At 38.8% G+C, this 25,682-nt stretch overlaps 1 protein-coding gene across 3 annotated transcripts; it reads left to right on the top strand.

Moving 5' to 3' along the window:
* Positions 1-541: 541 nt before the first annotated feature.
* On the top strand, positions 542-24,819 carry DDHD2 (DDHD domain containing 2). 3 transcript variants are annotated; one of them, XM_087706218.1, is made up of 18 exons: positions 542-629; positions 3,171-3,389; positions 4,281-4,471; positions 6,547-6,636; positions 8,324-8,444; positions 9,769-9,858; positions 11,743-11,875; positions 12,420-12,628; positions 13,476-13,543; positions 14,059-14,181; positions 14,887-14,982; positions 16,572-16,688; positions 18,074-18,229; positions 20,399-20,501; positions 21,465-21,638; positions 22,325-22,499; positions 23,075-23,196; positions 23,415-24,819. In XM_087706218.1, the coding sequence occupies exons 2-17, from the start codon at positions 3,179-3,181 to the stop codon at positions 23,154-23,156; spliced, it is 2,139 nt and encodes a 712-aa protein (XP_087562344.1). In that variant the 5' UTR covers positions 542-629; positions 3,171-3,178; the 3' UTR covers positions 23,157-23,196; positions 23,415-24,819. The 3 variants fall into 3 exon arrangements, with proteins under 3 accessions (XP_087562344.1, XP_087562343.1, XP_087562345.1); XM_087706217.1 differs by having other exon boundaries at positions 22,304-22,499; XM_087706219.1 differs by lacking the exon at positions 16,572-16,688 and having other exon boundaries at positions 22,304-22,499.
* The last annotated feature ends 863 nt before the right edge of the window (positions 24,820-25,682 follow it).

Below are 25,682 nucleotides of genomic sequence, written 5' to 3'. Positions count from 1 at the left end.
AAAGCTGCTTCTCATCCAAGATGTTTTTCCAGAACTGAAAAAAGCTGCTTCTCATCCAAGATGTTTTTCCAGAACTGAAAAAAGCTGCTTCTCATCCAAGATGTTTTTCCAGAACTGAAAAAGCTGTTTGGATGACTAGTCAAACTCTTCAAGGAAGTCCCAAGTCCAGTTTTCTTTTGAAAAAGCACCTTTGGAACAAAAGGAAAGCTGAGCTAATAAAGAGGGAGCCTTCTGCTTACTTTCATGCTGTGCCTTGAAGGGGGTGAAAGTGGAGTCTATAACCAGGATGGAACCCTAGGAGTGGCTTTGACCACCCCGTTAAGCGCTCTGTTCTGAGGACTACCCGAAAAAACGTGTTGACAACCCTCCCTCCCCAACCTGCTCTACCCCCGCCAGGGGAGGGTGCCCAGGAGCCTCCAGGGGGCGGAGCTTCGGGGCCCGGCTGGCATCGCCCAGCACAAATCCGCACGCCGAGGCTCCGCCCCCTCCTCTCGGCCCCGCCTTGTGGGCGGGCCCTTTGCCCGCCGTTCGCCCGCCCACCCTCAACCGCCGCCGTGTCTGTCAGTAGCCGCGGCGGCCGTGGCGGTGAGGAGACGTCGAGGCCTGCTGCTCGGGCTCTCGCCACCCGGGTGAGCCGGGGAGAAAGCGCTTTTAACCGGGGGGCGGGAGGCTAGTCTGGCGCCGGAGGGGGGCGGGGAGAAAGAGCTGTGGGCTTGGGGATGGGGGGGGGGAGAAGGCGGTAGAAGAGGGAGAAATTATACCCTCTCCCGGTTGGCGCTTTCAGACGTTCAAGGGATGCGTGTTGGAAGGGATGCGGCTCTCCTCCGCCTAGCCGCGGAAGGACGAGGCAGGTCATGCGGGGTAGCGACCTTGGAGGATGGGATGGAGGTCCCGGGAGAGGCTTGTCAGGGGCAAAATGAGGTTTGTATGTGCGTGTGTTTGTGTGTGTGTGTGCGCGCGCGTGTGTTTGTGTGTATGTTTGTACAAAGCCACCCGGCTCTTCCGTGGCGCCATTCCACGGATTCCTTTGGGTTTTCCTTGTGGTTTCCTTCCTTTCTTTATGAATGCCTGTCAAGGCTGCCCTGGCATAAAGGAGAAATGCCTCTGGGTTTACTCAGCGTTGTAATTGGCATTTAACATTTTACCTCTTGCCTTTTTTTGGGGAGGGGGATGGAACTCAGGTGCTCCCACCTGGGGACCCCACCCCTTTCATAGGCCCTGAGAGGTAGGTTGTGGGCAGAGGACCGGAACCCAGGTCTTTTCCAAATCTGCCCAGGTTTGGATTTCCAAGGCTGGCTATCTAGAAGGGGAGGAGATAAATGGGGATGGGGGGGCAGGGAGACCCCTGGAGAGAAGGGGCTCTGGCTGGCAGCCCAAGGGTGTCATTTCTTTATTGAAAAGTCATGGGTCATCCACTAGGCAAAGGCTTGGTTGTAGGCGTGTCCTCTGGAGAAACTCCTCAGAAGCTGATGGATCAGGTGCAGGAGAGAAAGTGGAACCGTATTTAGCAAAGATGGCCAATGAGACCTTGAATGGGGCTTTGGTACCATCAACAATGGCTGGGACTGGGCACATGCCAACGTGACAGAAGGACGTTTCTTCCAGCTCCTTCTCCAGTCTGAATTCAACACATTGTGTGCGGAGCACAATGTCTTTGATGCAGCTGGGAGCAAGAATTGTAAATGTCCACATTTTCCATATTTATCCAGATTTGTCATTGGGCTGTTGCCAGTGAAAGCCTACCCTTGAATGGGACTGGGAAATTGATACTTCACTTATGTTGCAAACTGTAAATTTGTCGATTATATGAATGATCCACAAGGTTAGCATAGTGTGTGTAAATCACATCCTGATTTTTCATAAAGACCTGGAGTTTCTCAGATATTTGGGTACCGAATTCGCTCTGTATCTTATAGCAAAGTGATATGGGAGAGGTAGTCCAAAATATCTGGAGGATCCTGCAGAAATAACAATTGTGATTTAATTTAAGCATAATCCGTAGTGGCAAAAAATAAATTGAATTAGTGAGACAGTTACACAGTTAGAAATGTAACATTTCCAGAAATGAGATGCAATGAGTACTTTCTCCTCCCCTTTAAGAAAGAATATACATTTGGGGAGGAAAAAATGAGATCTATCCACTCCTGAATTTTTAACTGCTTTACAGGGTTAGCTACTTCGTTACTTTATAAAATATGTGATTTGTAATTGAGTTGCTTCCCAAAGTTGTTTGTAATGTGAACTTTGAACTCTGAAAGTTTGAGTTATTTCTACATTGTTTTTTGTTACAAATGAAGTTATAAGTTTCTAAACTCTGAACCACATGGTATCTTTTAATTTTGTTTCTTCAGGAGAAGAAGCAGGCAAAAAATTGAACAGAAAACAAGATGATTAACACTAATTAATTTTTAGAAAAAGAGCAGACAAAAATTATGAAAGATATTTTTGGCACACGAACCATTGTTTAATCAGATCAGTCTTGCTTGACTCCAAATAAACTGAGTGGTACCAAAATTCAATTCAATCAATGGATGTTCTTTGTTCACCTTTTTTTTAAAATGGGCACTGGGGTAATTGTGGAGCCCTTAGTTATTAAATTTTAAAATGTTCCTTGTTGAGGGAAATATATTATAAAATGTATAATCCACATGTATGAGAAATATATAGAGTTGAGTATCAAAGTCATTTTTGATTGAATGGTTGCTAAGCATAAAGTGTTCTTCTATGTTCTTATAAAACACAATTTACATGCTGATTCTGTGCATATTTGAAAGTACAATCTAGTGAACTCAGGAGCAACTATTTTTGTGTAGGATTGCCTTGTTAGCTTAGTTTCAACAAAGGTATGTGAATTAGACACAGGGGTGCAACCAGTTGGGCTAAAATTACATATGTTTGCTCATTCCAGCCTTGCTTGGTAATAAGGTTGCTGAGGTGGTCCATATCTATATACTTGTAGATGGTTCCAGGGGCTTTTTAAAAAGTGAGTCATCTGCAGTTGCTGTTGGTTCATTTGTGGCTTTTTAGCATTATTTCTTTCTCATTTTTGACAAAAAGCACTATTACCCTTTTCACAAAAAATAAATCATAACTTTTTACTGAGTGAAATCTGAATGAAGTTCTTAACATATTTTCTTGGCTTGTTTGCTTCATTTTCATATTTGTACCAGGCAGTACAATGTCCACAACAGAGCAACAATCAACAGAGGCCTCTCCATCTTCAAATTCAAATTCATCCACTTACTACGAAGCTGTAGAAGCAGAAGCAGCCAATAAATATGAACCTGTTTCTCCTCACTGGTCTTACTGCAGGACAGTAGATTCCAGAGACAAATGGATTCCCTTCAGTGAACAAGATTCAGAGAAGTTGGAAACAGCTTATCAGTCTAGTAAGTAGAAATGTGATGCCCCCAAAAGAAGTTCTAATTTTTATGCAGTTAATTCTGCATTTTATTTGTGTCTATTGCAAAATGATGTGATTTAATTCTCAGTTCCATTCTGTTGGGGGGAAATATCTAAAGCAAAAGTGTAGCACCCTCTACATCTTGTTGGATTCTAGTTCTTTTCTTTTGAGAAACTCTTGTCTAGGCAAGAAGAAGGGGGTCAAGTGGGATACTAACCTTGAATCTTTGTGCAGCCACAAAAGGCATAAGCCTGACCCTTCCCAAATGCCATGAACCGTTATGTGGTTGTTCCCAGGGGAAGCCAAGTAGGACACAATAAAGTTGTTGATTTGGACCTTTTAGAAATGGATCTGGTTGCACTTTAGCTTTACCTAGTGTGGCCAGTGATCATGAGTGATGGCGACTAAAGTCCATCAATAACTGGTAACTGTATCTTCTCTACCCTGTGCAGAGTCCATGTTTTTCCTATATCACAAATGGATGAAAATAAATGGAGATACAGGAGATACAGATATTCTCAGGCTAGATCAGCCATCATTTAAACTGGAAATCTACAGTATATTGTATATAAAATTAAGGTTTCCAGGACATAAGGAAAAGACTAACCCAACTATGAGCCACAACAGAGGGACAAGATATTTGCCACTTGCCTTCTGATGTATTTTTTGTAAATATTATCCAGTGTATTTTCCTGGACATTTTGCCATCTAGGTAATGTGTCTTCTAAAAAATAATAATATGGTTGTCAGTTATATGAATTTTGACTTATAGGTTCTTCACACCCAACAACTTTGTGTTCAGTTTCAGCCTTTTCCTTTTAACAAAGCCTTATTGATAGGAAGCATCTAGTTTCATGATAACCCTTGTGTTCTGTAGGCAAGCATTGCAAGGAGGTGATTGTGCCTACCGAAGGGGGCCGGTATGACGTCCACTTAAAGAAGAGGGTGCGCTATGCTGTTTACTGGGAAGAAGAAGAATCAGAAGTAAGACGATGTACTTGGTTTTATAAAGGCGATAAAGACAACAGATACATTCCATATCCTGAAAACTTCAGTGAACAGCTAGAGGTAACGTTGATTAAGAACATGAGTCTTATTCTTTATTGCATCACTTTTATTTCTGGCAAATATTTCTGATTTTCTTGGGAATGCCCTTCACATTATCCGGGAGCTGATCGTGGGGGACAATGTGACCGGGATCTCTTATATAATTTGGAAATATAAATATCAGTCAAGCTATTTCCATTAGACACATAGTGCTGTGTGGATTAGTTCTCTCTGTGATACTTTCCCAGTTTAAATTTATCCTGCCATATGTTCTCACTTCCCTAGAAAGAAAATATTTCTTCCACAGAACAAGTGGTAAGAGCTGTCATATTTATTTTGTTAACAGGGTAGTAATACCAATACCACTTAGATTTATATCTTCATAGTGCTTCACAGTCCTCTAAGTGGTTTACAGAGTCAGCACATTGCCCCCAACAATCTGGGTCCTCCTTTTCCCAACCTGAGAAGGATGGAAGGCTGAGTCAACCTTGAGCTGGTGAGGGTCGAACTCCTGGCAGTGAGCAGAGTTAGCCTGCAATACTGCATTCTAACCACGGCACCAACATGGCGCTCTAGTTGGTAAATAACTGGGCATCACTAAAACAACAAAAGCACTACCCTGAGCCAAATCAGGATCCCTCCAAGGACTGTTCTTTTAAATTCTAAAATATTTTGCTAACTTTTTGGTTTTGGAGGCCACATTCATGAATCAGCTGTTATGAATCTAATCTAGTCCTTGGCCATTCAGCTCTTTCTGATCCAAAGGGGACGGAGGAGGCCCTTTGAAATAGAAATATTTAGATTGTATGAGAGCTGCCTCCTCAGCAGTCTTCTCCATCACCTTAGAACAGTTGGACCCTCTTCCTTAGTTATTAGTAGCTTCCCTTCTTTCTGTTTTATGACCAAGTTGACTTGGTATCATCTGCAAATGCCAATTTTTTTTAAAAAATCAGTCTTGACTTTGCAAGATACCTTGCCTTTCTACTTTGCTTTTTAGAACCTAGCATCTGCTGACCATCGCACTGCAAGGAACAATGTGTGGCTTACTTGATAGGCCTATCTACCCGAGAGTGGCTCATATTCCAATTCCTTGCTGCATTATGTTCTTTGAGTCCATTTTTCCTTACAAATATCTGCTTCATTCTGGATATTTGTTTGGAAGTGAGGATAAGTCTACCCAAGTTCTTTGAGAGGCAAATGACATTTTAGGACAAATTCATTGTGGTGAATTTAGTTGATAACTGTAGGTAACAGTAAGAGATACAAATTTTCTCTGTTAACCCCTCACCTAGTTGTATATTATTCCTAGACAGTAATTTGTTTATGTTCTGGATGAGTATCATAGTTTCAGAAATGCTTAGATTACCTCCATCAGCTGAGTTTGAACAGAAACATTTTTGATTATAGGCAGTACATTTTGTAGTATGTTCCAGTTGGAAATTGAAAGCATGTAAATCTAACTAGTGGATTCTGATATCTAATGATATGAAGCTGAACCAAAAATCTTAAGTGTTATATTTTGGGACTCAAAATATAAATTGCTTCCAAAGTAATTAAAGTGGAATCAAGCCATTTGAAATAATAATCCATACAAACAAAAAAGAAGCAATAATTTCTCTACAGAGAATTCTCACGATTAGTGAAGAAGAATATCTTGTTATATCTAACCATGCATATGGTGGGAAACATGCAGCAATTTGTTCTCTTGGTTTTTCTAAACTGTAATCTTATTGAAACAAATACCATATTAGAGAGCACTGCAGTGGAAAAGAAGGCTTAATTTCCTTTCCCTTTCCCCTTTCCCCTTTCCCCTTTCCCCTTTCCCCTTTCCCCTTTCCCCTTTCCCCTTTCCCCTTTCCCCTTTCCCCTTTCCCCTTTCCCCTTTCCCTTTCCTTTCCACTGTCTCTGCAGACATCTTCTGTTTGACCTGCAAATGTAGAGAGAATGATACTGACAGATTTGCAACACTTTTGGCTTTATGTAATTATTTAGAGTAGTCAACTTTGAGTAAAATTTATATAGAGTTAGATTTCTATAATGTAAAAATAAAAAAATATGTTGACTCTCAAAGTATTCTATTTTGGTTTCCTTTGAAGGACACTTATATGATTTGTGTGACCTTAGATGAATGGAAGAAGAAATTGGAATCTCCAAACAGAGAAGTAATCATATTACATAATCCAAAGGTATGGTAAAGTTGATAGTTTTCTCTTCCCAAGAAAAATGTTGCTTGTTCTTAATAATTTCAGCTGCATTAAGAAAACTTCTGAAAGTTTACATAATAAAACACAAGCTTTTGTGTGTCCAAGGAATAGGTCTGGGAGAGGAGAATTTTCCTGCTCATTGACCAATATATATTTATTTCCTTTAGGAAACATCTCCTAACGGTCTGTGATATTGCCCAAGGTCATACGCTTTCCAGTTGCGGTTAACAAGCTTAGAAATTCATGTTAGAATTACATCTGTTGGTTTATAGATGTGTTGTAAGAAAAGTAGAAGGAAAGAGCTCTATGTATGCATCCTTGAGCACTTGAATGAGGTTTTGCATGACCTCTTGTACATTCTACATTAAATTCAAATTAAATTAAATGACATTAAAAATAATTATATTAAAATGTGTGATAAATTAGAGTGAGATGATACCTTGCTTAGCATAGGCACAGTATATTTTCCTTAGCCTGTATTAAGGATATTGAGCAGGGAGAGCAATTATATGGGGCATGTTAGGAGAGGATAAGTATGCTCCATTTTTAGAGGTTAACTCAGTTATCAAAGTGTCTTGCAAAATTCTAGGAAAAGAGTTGGCAACCTATGATATTCAAATGTGCTGCCTGAGCTATACAGGCAGTCCTCAACTTACAACAGTTCTTTTAGTGAGTGTTCAAAGTTACAGCAGCACTGAAAAAAGTGAGTTATGTGCATTTTTCACACTTACAACCATTGCAGGATCCCAATGATTATGTCATCAAAATTCAGACACTTGGCAACTGGCACCTATTTATGATGGTTGCTATTTCCTGGAGTCAACCCCTTTTGTGACCCTCTGACAAGCAAAATGAATGGGGCAATCCAGAGTTATTTAGCAACTATGTTACTAACTTAACAACAGTAACGATTCACTTTCCAAGTGCGGCAAGAAAGGTCATATCATGGGGCAAAGTTCAAAGTTAACAAATGTCTCACTTAGCAACATAAATTTTGGCCTTAATTGTGGTCATAAGTCGAGGAATACTTGTACTCCTGACAGCTATAATTGCTCCCATTCCCAGGGATATGATCAATTTGGTTGGATGCTAGGAAGTATAGTTCAGCAACATCTGGATTGCTATAAGTTGCCTAATAGGGCAAGAGCAAAGAGGATGCTTTTTCTCCTAAGGATCCTCAGGTCAGCTGAGGTTGCTTTCTTTCCAAGAGTCGAGGTTGGTTTCTATTAACTTTGAGCTTTTTTGATTGTGACTCAAGAAGTGTGGAATGATGTGGCTCTCTCAAGTGGTTTCTTTCCATTGCCCTTTGGTCTCATTTTGGAGACCAGCAAAATTTTGTATTTTTAGCTCTGCCAGACTTTGGAAAATGACTGGGAGGCAGAAATTCTGTTTACTGTTTTTAAATGGATTTAAGAAATATTTGCATAAATGTAGCTGTTTCATAACCTGCCCTTGGAACACTCTCAATTGCCTCTCTCTGGTGCTATATAATTCAAAGCACAACATAATCAGTAGCAGGGGGCTGAAAACTGTTTCATGGTTGGTGTCTGTGTGGCCATTAGGATTTTCTTTAGTTTCTTTGCTTAGTTGCAGTGACTTTTATTAATGCTTGTCTCCATTTGGTTATCAGATTATCTGACCTGATTTACTTGTCTTTCTTTCCTTCAAGTTAATGGTACATTACCAGCCAGTAGCAATCACAGACGACTGGGGTGTGAGTCCTGCAGAACAAGGCCGGCCAAGGACTGTGAAGAGAGGAGTGGACAGTATATCTGTTGAAATCCCTCATGGTGGATAATTATTTTCATCTTTGTTTGGAACACACTTTCATTGTTTAATATGTTTTGCTCAAGGAGTGCTCAGAGATTATTTTTTAACACAAATTAGAAGCATAAAACTAAAACATTAAGAAAGTACTATATATTTTTAGAAAATTATTCTAAGCAAGATTTTTAAGAGTAAAGAGAAGAGAACAGAGGAAAGGAACAGAAACAGCAGAATCTGCATAACTGTTTTAGACTTGTCTTATGTCAAAGTATATTTACACATGAAGAAAGTGTAAAGTGTACACATGAACCAAAGTACAGATTAGGTGAAACCTGGCTTAAAAACAGTAACTGTGGGTGGGACCTTGGAGTCCTGGTGAATGATCATTTAAACATGAGCCAGCAGTATGCAGCAGCAGCCAAAAAAGCTAATGCAATCCTTGGTTGTATAAACAGAAGCATAGAACATTATGGGAAGTATTAGTACCACTTTATAAAGCCTTAGTAAGACCACATCTGGAATATTGCATCTAGTTTTGTTCACCACAAAACTGATGTTGAGACTTTGGAAAAAGTATAAAGAAGAGCAACTAAGATAATTAAAGGCCTGGAGATTAAAACACGGAGAACGGTAGCAGGATTTGGGTTTGGCTAGTCTAGAGAAAAGTAGGACTGGGGGGATATGATAGGAATATTCCAGTATTTAAGAGGCTGCCACAAAGAAGAGCAGGTCAATTTATTTTCAAAGCACCACAGGGCAGGATAAGCAACAATGGATGGAAACTAATCAAGGAGAAAAGCAACCTGGAATTAAAGGAGAAACCTCCTAACAATGAGGACATTTAACCAATGGAACAGCTTGCCTTCAGAAGTTGTGGGTGCTTCATCACTGGAGGTTTTTAAGAAGATCCTGGACAACCTCTTGTCTGACATGGTATAGGGTCTCCTGCTTGAGTAGGGGGCTGGAGTAGAAGACCCGTAAGGTCCCTTCCAGCTCTAGTGTAATTGATTGATTTTTCTGTTGTTTTGCATGTAAACAGAAGAGATTCTGCACTGGATACAGATTCCTTATGTGTGCAATTATACTTGGCCAAATGAAACTGTTCTGTTCCATTCCGTTCCATTCTGTTCTGTCCCATCCCCATCCCTATCCCCATCCCCTTCTGTTCCATTCAGCTTCATTGTAAAAATCATATCAACTGGAATAAGCTTGAATGTTATCAAATGCTTAATCTAGCTCCAGCATTTTTAATTTGCAAAAAAAAAAACCCAAGACATTCCAGATATAATAATATTTGATACCTTTTGGGAACAGCACCCTGAGTAGTTTCTTGATCATTTGTTTCAGGGGAACCAACGCAAATTGATCATTTAGTTTTTGTTGTTCATGGAATTGGACCAGCTTGTGATATTCGATTCCGGAGTATCGTTCAATGTGGTAAGTGCAAAGAAGAAAAGTTGCTGGTTCTGCATCCCCAAAAAGAATTTGAGTGTGTTGAATGGACACATATTATCACCATGACCATATAAAGCCAGGTATAAAGCCCCAAATTTGTTCTCTTCTACAAGTGGATATAGATGACGCTCGGCTTAATACCATGACTAGGATCAGGATTTCTGTTGCTAAGCAACGTGTTTGTTAAGGGAGTTGTACTCGATTTTGGTTTTAAATCAAATTGCTGCAGTTGTTAAGTGAATCAAATCGCTGCAGTTGTGTAGTCGCCCCCTCCCGATTTTGCTTGTTGGAAGCCAACTAAGAAGGTGAAGATCACGTTACCCCATCATAAATATATGCCAGTTGTCAAGCATCTGAATTTTGATCACATGGCAATGAGGATGCTGCAATGCTCATAAATGCGAGGGCTTTTCCTAAGCTATTTTTTCCATGGTGTTATCACTTTGAACAATCACCAAATTAAGTTGAGGACTACCTGTATATTTCTACTAATTTATACCAATGCTTTTTAATTGCTTTTATTCCACAATAATTATAGGTTTAGCATTGTAATCATCATCATAATCAACTTGGTAACAGACTGATGTTGGGAAATCATTTATTTCTAGCTACTGTTGCAATTACCTGGAGATGAGCCAGATTCCAAAGAAAGATGTGCCCAACAATAATGGTTCCTTCATATTAGGAAGCCTTCAGTTACATAGGATTATTTGTTTGGAAATTATTTGGGAATTAATTTTACAACACCTTTAAAACACATTTTACTATGACATAAAGATTGTGTTAGTGTTGACTGTGATCCATGAAAGCTTATGACTCAAGATTTGTGAAAAGATAAATTACATTGTGTTAAGTCAAGCATCAATAAATCTTGACTAATATTGTAGGAGGCGAGACTTGAGCAATGTCATCCTTTGCAGTGCCAGGTTCTCCAAAGTAATGTTTACATAATGCTGTTATCATTTAAATTTTAAATGAGGAAGCAGTTGAAGCAGTTGCTTGGACATTTCCCTTTTTCACAATGAATGTAGCATTTTAAGGTTAATCTTGTCCTATTGGATAAAATTATCCCACTGCATAGATTGCATAAAATGGATTGCATCAATATGGTTTGGAGGTTGAACTACATTAGTGAAGTAACCTTGTTATAGAAGCTACCTGTACAGTAACGTGTCAATAATGAGGCTTCTAAGGGGAACTTCTTAAAAATCTTCTGAAAAAATGTATCTGTGGAAATGCTAAATTTCCAGAATCATAACTGGACAGAAGAACAAGAATCTGGCAATTGCTGCTACTGCTAGGACTAACAACTTCTCTTTTTAATAAATATATGAGAGTTACAAACTACTTGCAGAGCCAGTTTGATGTAGTGGTTTACAGGAACCAGAAAGGAATTGTTGAATTCTAGTCCCACCTTAGGCACAAGCCAGCTGGGGGACTTGAGGCCAGTTCTTATCTGTCAGCCCAAGAACCAGACAAGAGCTAACTATGAGCCAAAATTGATTTGAAGTTTTACAAACACTTTAGAACTACAGTAGATGGAAGTCTTGTCTCTGCATTTATTTAACAATCTGGTATAGAAACCAGGAGACTTTGACTTCTAGGTCCCCCTTAGGCAGGAAAGCTAGCTGGGTGACAGGGCTCCGACTCAATCCAACACACCTTTCGTGGTTACTTGTAATGAGGTGGAATAAAAATCTAATAAATAGTGTTGAGAAAGAGGAACACCTTCTTCCTGTTCTGGTTTCCCATTTGAGTCTACTTCCGGTCTTGAGTCTACTTGCCAGTACCATTTTCCTTCCCCATTGTTAAGTGTGCAGTAATAGCTACCTTGATTCCAAATATTGTTTGCATCTTCTTCTTCAGTCAACGACTTCCGGAGCGTTTCCTTGAACATGCTCTCAGCCCATTTCAAGAAAGCTCAGGAACAGCAACAGATTGGTCGAGTTGAATTTATTCCAGTGAACTGGCACAGTACTTTACATACAGGAGTAGATGTGTAAGTGCATTTTGCAATGCTTCTGTATGGTTTGATGATAGCCTGAGATCTACAAAGATATTTTTCATTTCATAAAATGCTAAAATTGTAACTCGCAAGAGAAGGCAATAAAGTTAGATTCTCTGCATTTTAGATGGACTCTATACAATGTATATAAAACAGATAAAATAATCTGATTTCCTTAGTCTCAGAGGTTGATACCTCACTCTTCCAGACCTCCTGTGATCTCACCCAAGCCAAGCTAAGCCAACCCACAAATCGTTCTTTCCTTGATAAGGACTGTATGGTAGATGTATAAACAATTAATTTGCAGGTCAATTCTCATTATACTGGTTTGGAAGTTCATTGAATCCAATTGCGCTTATGGGTTAATAAAACCAATCACAAGAGGACTTTAGTATTTTTATTAGTGTGTTTTATTTTGATCTAGCTTTTGTAGTGAAGCCTCCTTACTATAACATAAACTTCAGTGGCAGAATATAGAGGATGGTATACTAAGAGGGAAAATGCCTGGTTTAAATGTCGTCCTCTGCTTTGCTCACAGAAATTTGGAGAGAATCACCTTGCCAAGCATCAACCGCTTACGTCACTTCATCAATGATACCATTCTGGATGTGTTTTTCTACAACAGCTCTACTTACTGTCAAACCATTGTGGATACGGTTGCATCAGAAATGAACCGGATCTACCTGCTCTTTTTGGAGAGAAATCCTGATTTCAAAGGAGGCGTCTCCATAGCTGGCCACAGCTTAGGTATAATTATTTTTCTGACTTTGATGCAAAGCCTATCAGCATACAGTATGTTATTTACAATATACAAATGTTTTGGACTCTTCGATCAACATAGAAAAAAAATTCCAGAGAGAAAACAATATATGCATGATTATCTTAAATTAATTTACAGCTGAAACATATGCAAATCACTGGAAAAAGAATTAAAACCAAATACATTGTTTTAATCAAGTATTAATGATCTTGAGCAAGTCGGTCCACGGGGTGCAGAAACGACATACCACTTGCATGAACAGCGGGCAAGCTTGCACACACATCCATTTGTGTGAGTGGTGGGCACAAATGGAGCTGCGCATGTACGAGCTTGCCAGCTGCTCGCGCAGAACCATTCTTTCCCTCTTTTGCCTGGTCCTCAAAGCTGGAAAGGTTGGAAAATGCTGCTCTAGTCAATAGTGGTCTTATTTGGTGTAAGTGTAAATAAAAAATTTGCAGGGCTGGGAGATTTGTTCCTCTCCTTGCATTTTTATGTCTAGTGGGTGATATACTGATGATACATTTCGGTATAGCAAAAAATAATAATAATTAGAACATAAACTTTTGAAGTGGATTTGTCTTCTTTTTTTGTACAAAGTTAAAAAAAACTTGATAAGATTACTAGGTTATAGATTTAAAAAAATACTAGTTTCTTCCATTTGTTCCACTTTTCAAATTGTAAAATCAGTAATTTCTCCATTTTTTTAAAAAACTAACAAGAATTATGGATCTATATTTTGTTTGAGAAGGTTGAAACCTTTTAGCAAATTCTGACATCCCCTATTTGTGATTTTCTCCGAGACATTCATACCTGCTCATGATGTTCCTTTCTTAGGGTCTCTGATATTATTCGATCTTCTCACAAATCAGAAATGGACATCTGATGAGCAAGAAAAAAAAGAGGTACATGTTTGCATTTATTCTGTTGTTTCAATTTGCGATAAGCCCAGGTTCACTGATATTTTCACAGTGTGCTTTCTTTTAGCCAAGATAACTTTCTAATCTTCAGAAATACTGTCAGGTAGTCCTAGGAGAAGAATGGTCTATGGCAATTCTCAGTCATCCAGATCATGGTTATCCCAAAGGTGTTTTTTTCAAGAGGCAACTGGACTTTCTGTTTTTTCTTAGAAGTTTTGCTTCTCATCCAAGAAGCTTCTTCATAGCTGCCTGAGTAATTGGTCCAAAATCACACACCTGGTTTTCTACCTAAGGAGGTGGGAGGGAGTAGAATTCAGAAGTCTCCTGGTTTCTAGTCTGATGCCTTAACCACTACACTAAACAGGTTCTACAACTCAGTATTAGGAGAATCATTTGTAAATTTCTACAATTTGATGATTTATTTCAGTGATAACATTTGTGTACATCCTAAACTGAAGGAAACTAGGAGCCTTAAAAGCTTCCCAATTAACTTTTCACAGGGATTACAAAGACTGGTAATGCATCAGGAAGTCAACAAATCTATGAAGGACATCTTAGCAGAACTTGATCTTTCTGAATATTATGCTGTGTTTGAGAAGGAAAAAATGGACCATCAAGCATTGGTAAATGAAACTGGGATTGCTTCTGTTACCTAGAACATGGATGCTGATAGCTTTTATATACCTGTCTTCAGCATGGCCTCTTGAGGCAAATAAACTTTAGGTCAATAATTACCAAAGGGTGGTAGATATGGATAGTATTTTTTTCCATTGAATTTTTGTATCCCACTATGTGGGATAGTTCATGTTCAGAATTAGATATTTCTTTGGCAAGGAATAACATTCTATCTTTCCTATTTATTTATATTACTTCTGTCTTGCTTTAGAACACCAACTGCCTATACAAGAATGTCCTAATCTTATAGTTAAGGACAGTGTTATTTAAATCTCTCTCTCTCTCTCTCTCTCTCTCCCTCCCTCCCTCCCTCCCTCCCTCCCTCTTTCCCCTGCACTCTCTCTCTGTGCTAGAATCTTTGGGGAAGCATGTTGTTATTCTCATTCTTACTCTTTTGTAGTGTGGCATTTCAAAGTCATTGCTTATGGAAAAGCTTATGGACTTAGGTGTCACCTTTTCTGCATTTCCCCCCAATTCTGGGCTTTGCAAACTCTTTGTTTTATTTGGGATTAGTATGTTGGTTTTACAAAGCTGAGCTGCCTCTTAAAATTGCCATGTAGAAGGGCAGCCTAAGCCCCGCCCCTTTCCCTCTTCCTTTCTGTATTCTGTTTATAGTAGAACTGTGTTTCTGAATGTGGAATTCTTATGTGCAGGCCTTGTGCACAGACAAGGAACTTAAAGAGATGGGGATCCCCTTGGGACCCAGAATCAAGATCCTGCACTATTTAAGGAAGAGGAGCAACTCTCAGGTATGCCTTGTGTAAGACGTTGAGCCACTGAGATGTGCATCTCCGAGGATATAGCAATAAGGTTATGCTTTGGGACATAGGACATGTTGTGTTAATTTCATCACCTAAGTCAAAAGGAACACTTTGTCACTGTTTTGTCACTCTCATTTTTGCTTTCTTGTCTTTACCTTGGAATTACAATTCTGTGTTTTCTATTAGTTACAGTAGTCCTTGACTTATGACTGGTCACTTAATGACCATTTGATGCTACAATAGACCTCCCTCGGGATACTTACAATCTGGTTCTGAAGTTCTGACTGTCACATGACCCTGTGGTCATGTGACTGCATGTTGAGCACTTGACAACTAGCCTACTATTCATGGCTAATTGCAGTGTTCCACAATCATATGACCCCATTTTACAACAATTTTCCCCCAAACCAGCAATAACTTCAAATTTTCAGCAAAAAGTGGCCCATGGCAAGCCATTGATTTACTTAACTGGAGCAAAGAAAATAATAAAATCAAATTGATCATATGGTGACCGATTTTATGACTATCATGACATAATCTTATGATCAGGCTCCATTATGGTCATAACCCAAGGGTTATCTGTATATTTGCAGTTATGAGGCCACTACCATATCCCCACAGAGGTATAAAAGTACATGGATTGTATGTATAAACTTACTTCTGTCGTGTTCATGATACGCTAAAGAAATAAAACTCCCCATTGGATAGCCATTGCTGTTAAGGATATGATCCTCCATAGACTTTCTAAAGTGCCTGTCAATGCTACCTAATTGAGAGCCATCACCACCAGTGAATTCCATAGTTGAAAAATGTGCTCTTTATGATGAAGGTTTTCCATGCTTCTTGGGTTCGTGCTTAGACCCTTTTCACTCCTTTAAAAAAAATTTTTTTTTTCAAAACAAACACAACACATAAAATCTTCCTTCTTTACATACTGTAAAAAGTGTATCAGTTGGTTACGAAAGGTTTTCGTGCATCTCTTCCATAGTCTTCAAGCATAATTAATATTAACTCAAGTATTTTAACTCAAATATTTATACATGTTACCCTTAAACCCCCATTTATATTTGACTATAATTATTTAAACGTCCTTTATCATAAAATATACCAAAATTTAATACATAACCACATACTGGCATTTCATTTAATATTTCTAAAATCCTCCAATAACACTGAATCCTTATGTCCTATTCTAGCTAAACATTCATAATATTTAATAACAGATTTTTCTAATCCTCCTTTCCAAATCGCTGTTGGCAATTTTCATTTAGTTTTCTTATATTATACTCATATATATGTGTATAGGTTGTCGTCATTATCCCTCCTTTATTTGACTATATCCTTTCTCATAGCCCTTGCATCAGTTTCTCCTTTTGCTTATTCCTTTTGGTTTTTCTCAGATCATTCAATAATGAGGTTGTGGGAAAATATAAACTTCTGAAGCCTTTAATATGTTCTAGGCAGAAGAATCAATAACATAATACAAATAATTGAATCCTCCTGTTGTTGAGGTAGAAGGAAATTTGAAAGCAACTGCAGATTTTTTTTTTTTAAAGTTAAAATTATTTTCTTTGTAGACTTTGAGGCTAACCTCTGGAGCTGCTGAGGAAGGGGGAGATGCCAATCAGGAAACATCTGCACCGCCCACATGTGCAGAAGCCAGTTGCAGACATTCGGGTGTTGTAACAGGGCAGGTAACTTTAATAGACAACAGCCTCCCATTAACTGCATCATAGATATAAAAGTAAAAGTAGAATTTGGCTGAGGTGTTCAGAAGGTTTAGCTAAACCAAGATAATGACCAGGATGCAAAATATATAGGATCTGAATTCACACTTCATGCAAATACTGATTGGAGTAATAATTCTCTGTTCAATAAACCATGATAGCTGAATTAACACATAACTCTAATCTGGGTACCAGACAACCAAGATCACATAGCACAGTGCAATTACTGAATTCTTGAATGCTGTAGAGATGCAGAGTATTATGCTCTTGTGATGTTTTTTTGCTTTACATTTTATTTAAATCCAGTTATCCGTTGGCTTATAAACCATTCGTATAGCGACCGTTCAAAGTTACAGCAGCACTGAAAAAAGTGACTTACGACTGGTCCTTGTACTTGCAGCTGTCATAGCATCAACATGGCCAGGTGATCAAAATTCAGGTGCTTAGCAACTGGCATGTATTCACGATGGTTGCAGCATCCCAGGGTCATGTGATCACCATTGGCAACCTTCTCAGTTGGTTTCCAGCAAGCAAAGTCAGTGGGGGAAGCTGGATTCGCTAAACAACTGTGTGATTCATTTAACAACTGCATGGCAAATACAAGTTTGTAAAATTAGTGCTACTCACTTAACAACTGTCTTCCTCGGCAATGGAAGTTCTGGTCCCAATTGTGGTTGTAAGTCGAAGACTACCGGTAATACGTCAAAAAATAATAAAGAAAAATTCTATAACTTTTTCAAAAAGTCATACAGGCAAAAATATTCCATTTATATAGATTATGTGAAGTATTTTTTTCTGACCCTGCTGATTGGGCCAGGACCTGAGCCCAGACCATATTATCTCATATCAGATCCTTCATTGGGGTGGAGGCAAAAGTATCACACTAAATGCCCATCTTTTTTATCCTTTGCTATCTTTGTTTACATTCTTTCATCCTTGCTTGTTGACTCTCTCCAGCCTTTATGAGCTGCTGAATTCCACAACTCATTATGCCAATGCCCAAGCTACAAAATATTTTCCTGTTTCAGAAAATGCTGTATGTAGCTTGGAGGACTGTCTTGAAAATTTTGAAGCTTTTAGGTAGGTTTTAAAGGGAAGGTGCCCTGGAAAGATAAGTTGTTTGCTTTTTTTTTTAACAGCATGTTTCTGTTTGGATTTTACATTATGGACGTTTGTAATTTTTGTAAGTGAGTTCCACAGATCAGTAATGATATAAAGAAGAAGTAAATTATTATAGGTGTTAATTGAATTGATATATGCCAGTACTTTGGATTGATGGATGGGCAGATAGACAGACAGAACATAATTGCTTGTTCCTTGCAAACTGTCAATTCAATTTCTTATTCCACCAGGTCTCTGCAAACTACCCTCAACTTATCTACAATCCAGAGATTTTTTTTGCTTTTGGCTCACCCATTGGTATGTTTCTCACTGTTCGAGGTGTGAATAGGATTGATCCAACCTACACTCTGCCTACCTGCAAAGGCTTCTTCAATATCTTTCATCCCGTAAGTCTGAGTATCTTTTCTTGTTCCTTTGTCCAAGGAGTACAAAGAGAAAATTACAATGGGCTGCATTGCTGTTCAAATGGATCATGGCTAATTTGATTCAAGTCCTATTGAAATTGATGAGACTCAGATATGGCTAAGCTACACTGGCTCCAGTCCTTCGTATTGTTCACTGGATGGCAGATATCTGCATAGTATGGAATAAGATTTTGGTTATCATGTAACTGATGAGAAATTAACAAGTCTGCCAGCCTAAGAAAAAAAGATAAAACAAAAACCAAGAATCATAACAAAGAGATGGAATGTATATACACCAAGATTATGTGGCACTTTGCTTATAGATACATCTCCATCCACATTCTGGACTGTTCAAAACTATGTAACATTTGAAAACAATAAAAATCTTGAATCCACTTTGTAAATTATGCAGCTTCTAAATTAGACAAACCTTAATGTGCCCTTTCTGGAGATAATCTCATCCTCTATTAGTGCTTAAGTTAACCATTCAGTGATAGAATTAGGATAGAGCAGTTTGGAAAAGAAAGTTTACCTCTCCTAATCATTTGCTACTTTTCAGTGATGGGTGGAAGTATTGATTTCTGAAGATTTATTGTTAATTGACAATGCTTAAGCCCTACTGTTGGCTCAAAAGGTCCTCTGGGCAGCTTAATGAAAAGTGCAGCTCATTTTTTTTTAAAAAAATTATTAACAAACATGTAAAATACACACACACAAAACCTAGATGTACACCACATTTACACAATACAATACGAACAGGAGCCTCCTGTTTTTTTCTAATAGCAATTATCAATCGTTACCGCTCACCTTATATTATTTCCCCTTCTATTGTATTTCATTCGGATTTCACCATTCTTAACCCTCTTATTTTACTCATAACTATTATTTTTGAGTTTTGTTATATTCCTTCATTGATTCTTGTTTCTTTCCTCCATCCACCTATACCATTTATCCCATATCTGGTAGAATTCTGATTCTTTTTTTCCCCTGGATTTCTTTGGTTAGTTTGTCCATTTCAACACAATCCATAACCTTTCTTATTATTTCATCTTCGCTTGGAATTAATTTGTTTTTCCATTTCTGGGCAAAGGCAATCCTTGCTGCCGTAATTATATGTAGTATTAAATACTGGATTTCTTTTTTGTATTTCGCAGACATTATTCCTAATAAAAAAAACCTTCAGGTTTCCATTCTATTTTAACCCCTGTTATTGCCTCCAGCCAATTTTTGATGAAAAAGAAAAAAGGAAAAAAAAAGTGCAGCTCAATATAAAACAAAAATGGCACCATAATAATACGCAGGTATAAAAACCCAAACAGTAGAGTTTATACAAATCAAACAGAAAAAAGATGTGCAATTTAAATCAATGACCTCATTTTCCCCATTTTCATTAAAAAAAGTCAGTGTAGAAGACAAAACGTTAAACTTCTTTTGGTAGGGATGGTTATTATCCTGGTGTCAAGATAATACAGGTAGTCCTCATTTAGTGACTGCTTTCTATAGTGACTGTTCATAATTATGATGGTGGTAAAAAAATAACTTTGCAACCAATGCTCACATTTGCAGCCTTTGCAGTCTGTAAAACAAAAGAAAACTGAAGTATGATAATTAGCACAGTCGTGGTTTCACTTTGGTTAATGAAAAGTTGCCAATTATAGTTGCTAAATGAGGACTACCTTCAAGATTGTGTGATGGAAAGTTTTCTTCTTGTAACAATGTGAAATCAACTCTGGGAAGATGAATGAGAGATGATCAGGAAAAAAAATGGAAATGTGCTGAAGCATCTTGACAATAATCTCTTTTAAGTTTTTCAAATGAAAGAAAGTAAGGGGGAAAAAGTCAAAGACAAGGAAAAGAAACAAATTTAGAACAAATTAAAACAAACACAATTGCTCTTAAAATGTGGGTTCTTCAGCACTGAATTTCAGAAGCAAATTATGCATCAGAATTTGATATCAATCTGTAAAGAGGATCCACAAAGCCCCATGTGATCTGCAGGTTTCCCACTCCTTCAAAAAAAAATGTATTTTTTTAAATTTAATCCTGGCATTAATTTCTTTTTCTTTTTAATAGTTTACATGCTTCCTTTGGGATTAAAGGTAGCATAGAAAATGGACAGATTGTAATATTCTGCAAACTTTTCTTTTGTAGTTTGACCCAGTGGCATACAGGATTGAGCCCATGATTGTTCCTGATATGGAATTTGAACCCATGCTGCTTCCCCACCACAAGGGCCGGAAGAGGATGCACTTAGGTAAAAAAAAAAGTGTTGTTCCTTCTTAACCTTACATACCTAAATATTTCATGAGTGATATTTCTAGTTTAATGAAAAGAAGGACTAGGGGAGACACGATAGCAGTGTTCCAATATCTCAGGGATTGCCACAAAGAAGAGGCAGTCAAAGTATTCTCCAAAGCACCTGAGGGCAGGACAAGAAGCAATGGGTGGAAACTAATGAAGGAGAGAAACAACTTAGAACTGAGGAGAAATTTCCTGACAGTTAGAACAATTAATCAGTGGAACAGCTTGCCTCCAGAAGTTGTGAATGCCCCAACACTGGAAGTCTTTAAGAATATGTTGGATAGCCATTTGTCTGAAATGGTATGGGGTTTCCTGCCTAGGCAGGGGGTTGGACTAGAAGACCTCCAAGGTCCCTTCCAACTCTGCTATTGTATTGTATTGTATTGTATTGTATTGTATAATTAGGGATACAGTTGAATCAGGATGGCTGGCAGGTAAATTATCGCATCCATCCTAGGATGCTTCTTCAGGTGTCCCATGGGCGCATATGTATGAAGTCACTTATTCAGAATTTTCCCTTTAATGTATGAAGGAATACTTGCAAAAATATTCATGCTGGCTGGGGAATTCTGGGAATTGAAGTCCATCCATCTTAAAGTTGCTAGGGTTGAGAAACACTGATTTAGAATGACAGTTTTTTCCAATAACAAACATTCTAGAACCAGGCCCAACTGCCTGAATGCAAAAGCCTATAAATCCTTTTCATTCTCCACCAGTTAGTTAGAACTGAAGAGGTTTCTTGGATGAGAAGCAAATCAGTTCAGTTGCCTTTAAAATAAAAGCACCTTTGGGACAACCACTACCTGGGTGAATGAGAACTTCCATAGACATTAGTCTCAAACTTGCATTTAGAGTTGCACATCTATGCAATCTTGTCTTTTTTCTGGTTTTGAATTTTTTTTCTTTATTTTTCCAGAATTGAAGGAAGGCCTCACTCGGATGAGCATGGACCTGAAAAATAACTTGCTGGGTTCCTTGAGGACCGCTTGGCAGTCTTTCACCAGAACATCATTGCCAGCTGTGGAGGCAGGAGCCACCGGAGATGTGGAACATGAATCGGAAGCTGAAACGAGCACAGAGAAGCAACCCGGTTGGTTTAAAGCCTAGGTTTAAGATGTGGTTTGCACACTCAGAGAGTTTGGTCACCTTTGGTGTATGCAAAGCAACACATTTTGTGTTGCTTTTCAGCTATTTTTGGCTCAGGCTTCCCATTTACAAAACTCCCACTGCAAATAAAGGCTTGGGGTAAATAGTGCAGAAGGAATACGTTGATACAGTGGGTTATATTTGAGAGATTCTGAGTTGCCCAAGGGCCTCCTTGGCACCAGGTATAAGGGCTCTTTCTGCTCTATTGAGTGAAGAGAGATCTAGTGGCCTCTGGATTGAGCTGGGCAGTTTCCAGGGCTGGGCACGGAACACTGTAACTCTTCAACTGGAATTGGCATCTAAGTACTTGTGGGCAAGAGTCACCATTTCTTTTTAGTATTGTCTGAAGAAAGCTCTTTTGAGAATATTCAGGGGGCACCAAACCTGGCAGCTTTAAGACTTGTGGATTTCAGCTCCCAGGATTCTGGCTGAGGAGTTCAACTCCCATGGCTGATGAGAAATTCTGGGATTTGAAGTCCACGAGTCTTAAAACCTGCAAGGTTTGGAGATGCCTATAAGACTGAGCTGCCACCATTGCCTTAGACAGGAAAATTAAGGCTGGTCTTAGCTTAACTGGCCTGTTCACTGACTGCAACTGTGTTGATTCAGTTTTCTTCCATATGAATACAGAGGAGAAACCAGAGGAGAAACCAGAGGAACCAACCACATCAGCAAAAGAGGATCCGCCTCCAGTTAATGTGGGCCTGCTGAATGGGGGCCACCGCATTGACTATGTGCTTCAAGAGAAACCCATTGAAAGCTTTAACGAATATTTATTTGCACTGCAAGGCCATTTATGCTACTGGTAAGCTCTGCCTACGGGGCTAATCCTGATCTGGTGCCCAATAGCCTTGCTGGATGGGGGCTGTCACCAAATGCCCTTGACCAAGGTTATTGGTCTGGTCTTCCACTAAGCATGCAGGTTTGGGAAGGACACACACAAAGCCTGGAAGGAAGGAGAGGATACCAGTCTAGAAATCTAAATCAGCCAACTCAACCCTTCCAGCCACATTGCCCTCTCATCTGAATTATCATGCAGTATGGCAATTGAAGATGACTATGGGCCTTAATCTTCTCTATCATTCCTGTTCTTCTCCGAGAGGCTCATGACTATTTATGTATCTCCCTCCTTTGTATTGTATTGTTTTAACTGCTGAGGTAAAAGATAGGCTTACGCCCAGTCTTCATGCTTTCACATTTAGTTTCTAATTGTATAAAGCTGGGATAAGCATGATGTCCTGAATTGAATTTAGCTAATTACATGCATTACAGCTAGGATTCTAAGTATGTGAAATATATATGCATCAGAAATTTGCCAGCGTATGTAATCAATCATGAATAGCTTTATTTCTTTTTCCTTTTTTCCATCCCTTCTCCTAGGGAGTCAGAAGACACAGTATTATTATTGTTGAAAGAGATTTATCAAACAAAGGGCATCAGCATGGATCAGCCCCCTTTGTAGAGACAAACTGATCAGCTGCACAACTCTGGATACCAAATATGTAAGTCTATTTGTTTTTCTGATTTGGGGCCAGTTGGCTTTGGCTACCATTTGAGAAAAAGACAAAAAGCAACTGAAGATTTAGAAATCATCTTGCTGTGTATATTGTATCCCTTCTATAATATTTCCCTTGAATTAGATCCCCTTCAAGATCAGCTACCTTCAATGAAAAGCTAACCTAACATGGCTAATATACCATGTTTTTTCTTTGTTTTACAGATGTCCCGTGTCACCTTCCTCCTCTTTTGTCTGATGTGAGCAGCATGCTTCCTCCTCACAGTCTGGAACTCTATTCAGGGATGGTAGTGAGCATTGAGATCCTGTCAGATTCCTGGTATATTCAGGCCCTTGTCAATTAACGATCTACATTTTCTGTCTACAGCCAGTGTGTCTTTAGATCCGGTGCAATACCAGTTGTGTCACCTTCAGTTTATGCACTAGTCAAGACTTGAAATTGGTGCTAGAATTTCACATCTTGTCTCCATTAGAAAAACCTCAAGATGAGTGATGGGCAATGAAGGATTTTGACTTTTAGAAGCACTTCTGAGGCCGTTCCGAGTGTTCAGCATTACATGTCAGATTATTTGTGGGGAGTTCATTTTTGTTTTGTGTTATCTTATTGCTGATTTACTCAATACAGGGCTCAAGGTCAAAGTGAAAAGCTGGGCAAGCCAAGTCCCATTCTTCTCTGAAATAAGTATAATGGTGACGACGACGATGCCAGCAATAGCAGTCCTATAAGTCTACTTTTCTAAAGCAGGGAAAGTGTATACCTACTTACCTGGGAAGGAACTGGCAAAGCTTGTAGATTTGATCTTGTTTACAGCGATCAGGATATGGATGAATTACTCCTCTCCCTGTGTTATTGTAAACATTTGTAGAAGCTGTGTGCTTATGTTCTGATGTGAGAGGTGCCAAACTTCATATAAGCAGCAGTTTGATACACCCTTTTCAGTGCATGCAATTGGGTTCTTGAAAGCATCTGAAGAACGAGGTCACATCCTAGAAACCTTGACCCACGTAGTCATTGGACAGATGATTGTTTCTTCAAGCACCAGATGAGGGCAGCTCTATACCAGCAGTTTTACTTGGGAGCTCTCAGGGTGATTGGCTGACCATTTGGACAGACAATTCACATTGTTGGTTTAGTCTGCCAGAGTGTAAATTCAATGCATGGCTCAACATCTTGACTGGCTAGTTATGGAACCCATCTGTGATTTCATGGTGTATGTATGTTGGATGACTTTTTCTTTTGTCACAAAGTGGTCAATTGCTTTTCACTTACCTGACATTCTACAAAATTTCTCTTTTCAAGAAAGTCTTGACCAAGGGAGCAGCAAGCAGCATGTTTACAAGTAGGATGTGATCACGCTGTCGCTACACTCTGTTCACCTTGTGCATTCCAATTCTGCACCGGATACTTAGTTGTTCTCGTTGTTTGCACTGTTATTGCATCATTGAATTTCCCAGCCTCTCATGCTACACTTGTGGCTGAACAGAATGCCATTTGATATGACCAAATTCTCAATTGGAGTATCAATAGGAAAAGTCAAGCAGTTGGAAGTTAATGCACTTTGTAAAATATTACCTTTAAAAAAAAAAGTTATTTAACTTTTTTCCAGCAGCTGTCTGCCTTGGTGAATTTATTGATCTTTGCAAGGAGAACCCTGATTGACTGTTAGGCTTCTTTATCTCTCACTCTAATAAGCAGTTGTTAAATCATTAGGATTGACTACTTATACAGTAATCTCAGGTGGGTTCATCTTGTTAAGGTACTAAGATCATCATCCATAGATTGGCTGTTCAAATGAGATTTAAGGATGTGTAGGATTAGTCACAATGCAATCAGAGATACCTTAAAAAAATACCTGAGTGCTGTTATGCTGCACAAATTTGGTTATTCTGTAAAAATTTTGCAATTGTCATATCTATGCTAAAAAACTGTTTCACCCTAGACTATGTCTACTAGCAATCTGCTGTATGGTATAATAGTATAAAAAACCCAATAATCATAATTTATGATGTTAGAACTGCAAGGGGGGCACCATACAGAACAAGTAATTATGCAATAAATATAATTAGTCTCCTAGATTTAATTTTGCCTCCTTAAATATTACACCTTGGTGGCAAATGTTGTAGAGGCCAGAGTCCTTTGTATTCTTCTTAAGAGGTAGCAGAAACACAACAAATGCTAGGACATCTCCCTTTATACTAGTTTCAGTGCATGTCGATCTCCTTGGTGAATGATTGAGCTACTGCTGTTTTGAAAAAGGCTGGTGTTTTGTTGCACAAAATAGTTGAATCCTGAAATAATATAATTCACCACCACCACCCCCGTGCTACTATTTTAAAGCAGAATTTTGAGGAGACAACTATTACAATTGTACCCATCTGTCTTTGGATGGAGAGGAATGGACCCTGGGCATCTGGGAAGAGGCATCAGACCTCTCATGTAATACATAGGTCAAAACTGCACACTAACTGAGA

This window comes from Thamnophis sirtalis, unplaced genomic scaffold (genome assembly GCF_051295495.1).
Source record: "Thamnophis sirtalis isolate CommonGarterSnake01/CBP01778 unplaced genomic scaffold, rThaSir2_p1.2 scaffold_2, whole genome shotgun sequence".
NCBI lineage: Eukaryota > Metazoa > Chordata > Lepidosauria > Squamata > Natricidae > Thamnophis > Thamnophis sirtalis.
The sequence above is the reverse complement of the archived record's forward strand: the minus strand, read 5'-3'. Positions and strand labels throughout refer to the sequence as shown.